Here is an 8,818-nt window from a genome sequence, read left to right on the forward strand (position 1 = left end):
ATGGCCGATTTTCAGGAGAAGAAGAGAAAGCGTCGTAAAGAGGTGAGAGTAGTTAGTAATGAAGAAAACTTGGAGAAGATAATGCACAGAGAAGTTGAGAAACAAAGGAGACAAGAAATGGCTTCTCTTTACGCGTCTCTTCGCTCTCTTCTCCCTCTTGAGTTCATCCAGGTCTGTCTTTTCTAAAAGCCCTAATTTAATTAATCTTTCTTTTGATTTTTCACTTCTACAAGTTAAATCTGGTAAGAGTCTGCTTTATCTCTTAGTTTGAGCTGTTGTTTTGTCAGAAAAGATTCACCAGAACTGTAACACTCCTACATCACAAGATCCTGAAGAATATAAAGCTAATATTAACCGTCTTTTTTCGTTTTCTTGATGAAGTTTTGCTTTGTACTTTTTCTGGTTCTATAGGGAAAGCGTTCTACCTCAGATCAGTTGAACGAGGCGGTGAATTACATAAATTATCTTCAGAGGAACATCAAGGACATGAGTTCCAAGAGAGATGAGCTCATGTTATTGTCTGGACAAAGCTTTGAGAGTAGAAATAAACAAAGTAGGAATGATAATTCGAATCATGTCGTGATTCGTCCGTGTTTGGTCGGCGTAGAAATCGTTTTCAGCGTTCTACAAACGCCGTTGTCAAGCGTGCTGCATGTGCTTTCTGAACATGGTCTCTATGTTCTTAGCTGCTTCTCCTCCAATGTGAATGGCAGACTCATTCACACTTTACAGGCTGAGGTACGTACTGTACATCTTGTGCATAATTTATAGCAATATGAATATTCACCAAGTAAATGCAAAAAGGTCCCTGTGTATAAATCAACATTCGATTTCAGTCTATTCATAAGATATTGTTAGGAATCCACATGTATAATAAGTTGATTAGACGTAATCTTCATATAGGACATCCTTATGTACTCATTAATTTTGCTAAAATGTTCAATTAAAAAGGAACAATATTTGACAACCTTAAATAATAATCATTGCTATATTAATTTTGAATTAAATGGTTATCCATTAATCATTCGTTGTTGCCACGGATAGTCTAATACAGAAAACCACAACACTACAGCTACAACTTGAAACCTGGGCATTTGGATGTATAGCCACAAAATCTTTAGGCATATATATATAGTCGCCAAAAGAAGTGGCTATATACCAGATTTCTTGTAGTCTAGCTAGATGCAGCTTAATACTTTTGGTGCATGGTTCTTAATTAACATGTTTGTAAATATAGTGTAGATATCAACATTTATGCAACTACAGATTTAAAATATTTTAGTAACTATGCTGAAACTATTTAGGATATATACATATACTATTAATATTTAGTGTATGGCAGTTTATAACGTAATAACATATTATTTTTAATAATGATATGACACAGTTTAGATGTTATGAACTTATGATTATTGCTGAGGAACTTTTATTTTTGAATCGATTTTCTGTTCGACGTTTCCATTTACACGTACTAAAAGAAGGCCTAGAATATACTTACTCATATCATTTATGTTTCAAAGTTAATTTGTTAGTGTTACTTTATGTTTGCCTCCTTACAGCGTGCAGACCAAATTAAGGCCTTTGTTTCTAAATTTTGGTCCTATATCTGCCATGTCCTCTTTGACATTGTTTATCAGGTCAATGTGATGAATACGCTTGAGTTAATAATATGTGAAGTTGATTTGCTTTATTGTTTCAGGTCGACGATCTGGCTTTAGTGGACTTTGCAGACCTTAATGTATACTTACTACGCTTACCCTAATGAAGTAAACTTCCCTTAGCGAATTGTTTTAACTTGTCAAACCCAAAACGCTGTATATAGCTAGTTTCTTTGTACTTGTACTGTGTATTTGTATGTATCTGTGTGTTTACAGATTTTGAAATAGGGAAATAAATGTAATTCCCTATTTAAAAAGATTTACGAACACAAAGATATCTTGTTGAAAAATAAGAAATATCGGGATCACACCATATTTCAACCTTTTGAGGGGAAAATGATTTATCTGGCAGTGGCAAAGAAATACATTTTTTCCTATTGACAATTCTTCAGGAAAGAGAATCAGAGACGATCAGAATGCAATCCAGACTCGAAAGATTTTAAAAGTACTTCAAAGTTCAAGACCTCCAAGGTGTTACTAATTAAAGAACTCCCAATTAATGTTAATAATTATAAAACTTTTACAAGATCAATCATAAGACATTATCCTCAAGTAGTATTTCTATCTCCCTCTTTATGAATATTCGAGACCTATTCGGAAACTTCATTAGAGAACATTTTTACAGAGTAGACTCCTTTTTATAAACTCAACTTGATCTATTTAAACAACTCGTTCCACTTAGCGTGGAATAGCAAGATAAGTCTTCAGTAACTACCAAATATATAACCTGCACCTGCAGTATGCCAGACGAGTTAAATGGAACGGGTTATTCAGTGTTGAAATTTCTAAACATATATACTAAATTTTGAAAATCATTTTGCTGGCCATCAGCTTCAGATACATGGCCAAACATAGCACGTGCAGAAAGATCATTCTCTATCCATTAGTTAACCACTGTTGTCGACCATTTTCTTGGCCATTAGCTTCAATTATATGATCCAACTAATACAAAAAAATCATCATCTATCCATTACTTTATCTTTATTATCACTCGTTCTTGATATAATTATACTCAACTCTTGCAATGTTTTTGTTGACATGTGACGGTATAAATCGTGTATTAAATAATGCAAAACAATTTTCTGTCGCACCCCTATCTCTTGTAAATAAAGCTCACACCCACTCGATCTCGACATGTGGAGCCTCTCTTCCACATATATTATATATATAGTTCTTTATATTATCTTTCTATTAAAAATTAAACCCTCTGTAATTTTCGTAAGTGTGTGTGTTTCAAACTATTTTATCAATTTCTACTCTCGCCATGATTCAGAGATTTCCTAAACCAGTCGAGCAAGTGGTTGGTCATTTTCTTTTATTGTCGCTAGTTAGGATAAAACTGTATTTGTCCACTGTCTTTTGTCATCCGTTTCTATCAACACATTTTGGTGTTAGCGTCCTGTTTTGGTGACAATTTGGTGACAAAATCATGTACGTTGTGTCTTTGTTGGCTTGGCGACATATTTCAGCTACAAATAGTTTATGCAAAACTTTTATTATTAATTTATTGAGTGTTTTTAAGTATATTGATCGTCGTATTACTAAACCAACGAGTACAAAATGAATATAGGATTTACTTGTTATTATTATTATTGATTTAATACAAATAGGGGATTCGAACTTTTAATTTCCGAGTCAATTCGTTGAGTAAGTATGTAGTCTAGTTCATTCATCGAGTTTTATCGTTGTTATTTGCTAATTGCTATATTGTCAATTGTGATGGAATCAGAAATGGTATGCATATACCTGGGTTGAAACGTAAAAATAGGTGTCAGAAATTAGCATAATGAGCTCAAAGTTAATAAATACATCAATATATATATATATATTAATAAAGTTGACTAGAAAGACGCCACGATACGTGAAGTCATCTTTCATATCTCTATTTTGCGACACGTATCGAGCTGAGAGACAACTTTTTTTTTCCTTTTGCTTTCAACTCGCGGATCGTCTTCCAAAAAAATAAATGAAAAAGCCAAAAAGAAACAATTTTAATTTGCTCAAATAAATTAATGTTGTTTTAGCTCTGTCATGAATAATGAGCAAAACATATATGAAATCATATTTAATACATAATTAACGAATGAAATCCATAAATTTTCCAGCTTTAAAAATGATTACTCAAACCGATTATTCTTCATGTAATAATATAATTTTGTTTACGTTATCTACACGCAAGCCCCGCTTGTATAACCTATATCTATATATTTAAAATACACAACCATATACATTTCGTATTTATGTTTTCATTATCAAATTTAAAAAACATTCCCCTCCTTCCATCTCACAAAAACCAAAACAGAACCTACGTATATGAAAGCTATACTACATGAAACATCAAAATGTGTGTTTCTCTGTATAACTGACGTGTGCCCATCGTCTGCAAAAACAAAAAAATATATTTCCAAACGAACATCTATTTTTGTAACTACTAAACAAAAACATAATTGTTAAGAAAAACATCTATTATATAGTACTAAGAAAAACCTCATTATAAAAATCATGCAAATACAAAAATTAACTAATATTATCCAGCTCTCATACACACACTACACATCATTATACATGGTCTTCGAAATAAGTAACAACTCAGCGTAGACAAAATAACAAACTTATCACAAACCATTGACTCAAAATATTAATGCCCCTGGATAGATAGACCTTTGAACAAAACAGTTGAAGAATTAAAGGAAAAAAAAAACTTAAATGCATCCTCTATAAGACATAGCTATAACAACTTATCCTCAAACAAAATACTACACCATGAATAACGAGTCACTTCTCTCTTAACAGCTATCACACCAAACAGAATATACATGAGCAAATTCACGACAAACACGACAAGTCTACATCCACAGACCCAACACACAACAATCCGTCATTGATTTTCAGCTACCATCTATCATTGACAATCGAGGTAATTTAAAAGACTCAACAACTGAGTACATGGAATTCATGCTAACATACCATCACATTCACCACCCCGGCTAAACTTTGCTTATTCAAGAGACTACTGAACACGTGATGAATAAACCACCAAACGGCTTCAATACCATAACTAATGATCTCCAAGTTACTCTTACCATCTGCGAAACCAAAATGCGACTGCAAGACTTGACGTCAATCTTATCATCACAGATCTAGAGGAAATAAATAGGTCTCCAACTGCACAAGAAGAAAACGATATATGCACTACATGCTTCGGAAATTACAACTATGGAAACAAACTTTGCTTTCTTACTTGCGGTCATAATTTTCATGTAAAAATTTTACATGCATTGATCAATGGCTTCATACAAACAAAAGCTTCCCAATATGTAGGGAAAGTAATTTATGATTCCACCTTCAATATGATTAATAACATGGAATATCATGTTTTAGTTTCCAATTTTATTTGTGTAGTATTTTATACTTTGGTTTTTCATTTACAAAATAATTAATAATTTATCCTCATTAATAAATATTTTCCATTCACATCATTATTTTATTATATAAAAATAAAACAAAAACATCAATAAAGACAAATAATACATGACACACAAAAAAATAAGATTACTTCCTAAAATTAAACTACAAATGTCGGGACTATTTTATACAATTAACAGTTTTCTTACTATCTACCTACAGTACTTAAACCATAAAACCATTAGCAACACTATGTATCCAGATATTGCTTCATCATTTAACATATAACTAAAACTTTCAAAATACCATCCACTCATCAAAATACACTACATTAAGAAACCCCAAATTACAACAAAGAATAGCCGTCCCGCGCGTAGCACGGACAAACCACTAGTAAGAAATAAAGGAGGGAAGAAATTTATGAGGTATCATTTAAACCTAGTTTATTTCATCTAGGTCCACCCTAGTTAATTTTTAAGTCCCCAGATTCAATTTTCAAAGATATAGATTTAAATTTTTTCACATATATATATATATACATATATATTAAATTTTATTTATAAGTACACCATTTTCTATATTTTATTTCCATAATCTTAGTTAAATTAATAAAGTTTTAACAAAATAATTGATTTCTTTAAAGTTTTCAATTTATTATTATTAACTAGTAAAATTATATATATAATATATTTTTTAAACAATTTTTTTTAAAAACATCTATACTATTAAAATAGAAGTCATGATTTTTTTCATGTGTGATTTGTTTATTTAGACAATTCCTAGAATATTTATTAAATTTTACATAATTTAATTATAATATCTTTATTTTTATTTGAAATAATAATAAATATCTTAAAGAAATGTCGAACAAAATCTTTCAAATATTTTTTAGGATCTTTTTAAAAAATATTTTCGAAATTAGTTAATTAAAATTTTAATTATCACAAAGTATAATTAGAAACTAAATTTTAGTTTAGTTTTGATTGTAAACAAAAAATTAATAAATATATGAAATAATTTTAATAAAATTTTAATGATAATTACAATTTTAAATTGACTTAATTTTCAAATTAAATTAACAAATATTTTAAAATATGTTTTTAAAAGAAATAATAAATTCTATTTTTAATTATTTAGCAAAATTATGACTTATTTCATGTGTGATTTTGTTTAATTTAGACCACTTATAAGTCATATTTTTAAATGTTTTTACCATGTAATACAATTAATTTACACTTCCCTTCATAGATGAAACATTTGATCTTTATTCATATCGTATATATAAAACTTTAGTCTATTGCTATTAATGTATGTGTATACTAAATTGGTTTAATTAATTATTATATATCAAATTCTCTATTATGTACCTTCAACTAAATTTAATTTCCACATATATTTCAAATGTAGATATAAAACAAAAATTATGTAAATCAGTATTGTTACAAAATAATGTTTTCAAAATAAATTTTGTTACAAAAATACAAAAAAATTATAAATTTTATAGTAATAATATTATATGCCACACAAATATTATTATAGAATTAGATAATATATAACATCAAATTATATTAATTTATTGATATATTTTCTTGCATAACCTAAAATATTTTAGTATTAAAGAAAATCTGCACGGTGGTGCGGGTTAAGATCTAGTGTATTTTTCGAAAACTGATAGAATATTATTAGTAAAATAGAACCAACATAAAAAAACTGTATATAGATTAGGGTCAAAAAAATACTGAGTTGAATAGACGCTTTCTGAGTGTTTTTTAATGAGCTTCACCAAACAAAAATAAACAACAACACTAATTAAGTCAAGTAAGAAAGCAACCATGCGCATAAAGGTAAAAATACCGTAATATATGCCGCTAAGTTGAAAACCGCTATCTATAATGGTTGACTTTAAAGACTTTTGGTAAACAATATCAGCTAGATGAATATTAACACATTAACCTTGGAGTCCGGGGTGGTTTAGACAAGTACTATATTTGATTTGTACCACATGGGAAATTGATTTTTGGTGTTTTTATATTATATTGAAAACTGGTTTACCTGAGGACTAACTAACAAGATTGTGATTCGATATTTTACCTTATCATCAAAAGTTTATTATTTTGTCATGTTTCAAAATCAACTTTAGACATATTAGGTTAGGAGTTTCTTTTAGGCTACAACTTTTTTTGTGGATCAAACATTCTATTGTATGTAATGTATTTTTTGGCTGGCGCATATTATAATTAATCTGTCTGAACAAACTTTTTCTTAAAGCAAACATTAGGAATAATTTAGTAGCTACTGTAGAAATTGCGGCTCTTGCTCGCCACCGTCCGATTGAAAAGTCCAAAGAGATCTCTTCCGTTTATTTTAGTTTTACGTACGCTCCTACAAGGCGTTGTGTTATCAGGAACTTTACATAATCATTTTATTTCCTGACATCCATGGATTTGATGCGAGACATTTGAGTGATTTGTTTTTTTTTTGTTTTTTTTTGCTGACATTTGGATTTGAGTGATTTGTTCATACATAAAAACGTGCGTCTAATTTCTAATTTGTTAAAACAGGAAGGAGCTGGTGCATCAGATACTCCCAGATCACACGACCAATATCGACCACCTTTTGGTACCGTACTTTTACAAAACGTTAAAATGGTATTTTGAAAATATAAGTTATTACTTTAGCAGTAATAACAATAGGGCAAGCGACAGGGGTCTTAGAAAGGATGATCGATCGACTAAGTCGGTTTTGTGAATGTAATGACAATAAAATGTGATCTGACTCCCTCTTAATAGCAACAAGCCAACTGTTTAAACATAACTTGATCTATCTCTTTCTCTTAATCGCAACAAGTTATCTGTTTGAAGCGAACATCTAGTAAGTTGTTTTAAATACTAATCTCTCTTTAAACTTTTAGAATATCTCTCTTTAGTTGAGTCCATATGTAAATATCTAGACTGTGCAACCAAACCATACTAGGCCGACCAATCCTAGCTAGTTTGATTAGGTTGTAAATCCAGCTTAACGAAATGAAGTATTGACACTGGACCCCCAAATTTTTAAGAGTTAATTTATATATAAACTTTCAAATTAAAAAAAAAAGTATCAAAGTTCTTACTAATTATCTTTAGTTTTCGGGGCTGGCCATGCGCCAACCCAAACGGCTGGACTGGCACGAACTAGCTTGGCGAGTAGTTCAAAGCACTGCAAGGATGCATGAAACTACACACCTTAATTATTTGACATTGAAAAGGTAGTATATTATGTTGGGTCTAATTATTAAGCCTAATGGCTCAAATAATATATGGCAAAATGTGAAAACGAAATGGGCCTATGGGTTCTTATAAAAAGCCTTGTTGGCTTTAATGAAATGAAGTTAACATCCCACATTGGTTGGGAGAGTTGATTTTGAGGAGTATATATATGTCTTTATGACATGAGAGGTTAAACAGCTCAGAGGAAGAGAGAGCTCCTCACGCGTGCCGCCGCCGCCGCCGTCCGGCCGGCTCGGCTCGGCTCGGCTCGGCTCGGCTCGGCTCGGGCGTGGTCTTGGGTCTTGGTGGAGGGCCTCCGGCTGATAAGAATATTCTTTTTGGACCAAGTTAAGCTCAACGTTTTGCCATTTAATTCCCGAAAAATGACATGCATTTTATTTTAAACAACACGTAGTTCGTTTAAAAACAACACGCTGTCTCTCTTCTTGACGATAAGTTTAAACGAGAAAAGATCTTGCGGAGGAAGTTTCGTAACGCCTCGCCTCC

At 31.0% G+C, this 8,818-nt stretch overlaps 1 protein-coding gene across 1 annotated transcript; it reads left to right on the top strand.

The window, feature by feature from the left end:
- On the top strand, positions 1-1,968 carry LOC106304726 (transcription factor bHLH118). Its single transcript, XM_013741120.1, has 3 exons — positions 1-171; positions 412-738; positions 1,700-1,968. The coding sequence occupies exons 1-3, from the start codon at positions 1-3 to the stop codon at positions 1,760-1,762; spliced, it is 561 nt and encodes a 186-aa protein (XP_013596574.1). The 3' UTR covers positions 1,763-1,968.
- Positions 1,969-8,818: the final 6,850 nt, after the last annotated feature.

Source organism: Brassica oleracea, chromosome C7 (genome assembly GCF_000695525.1).
Source record: "Brassica oleracea var. oleracea cultivar TO1000 chromosome C7, BOL, whole genome shotgun sequence".
Taxonomy (NCBI): Eukaryota; Viridiplantae; Streptophyta; class Magnoliopsida; order Brassicales; family Brassicaceae; genus Brassica; species Brassica oleracea.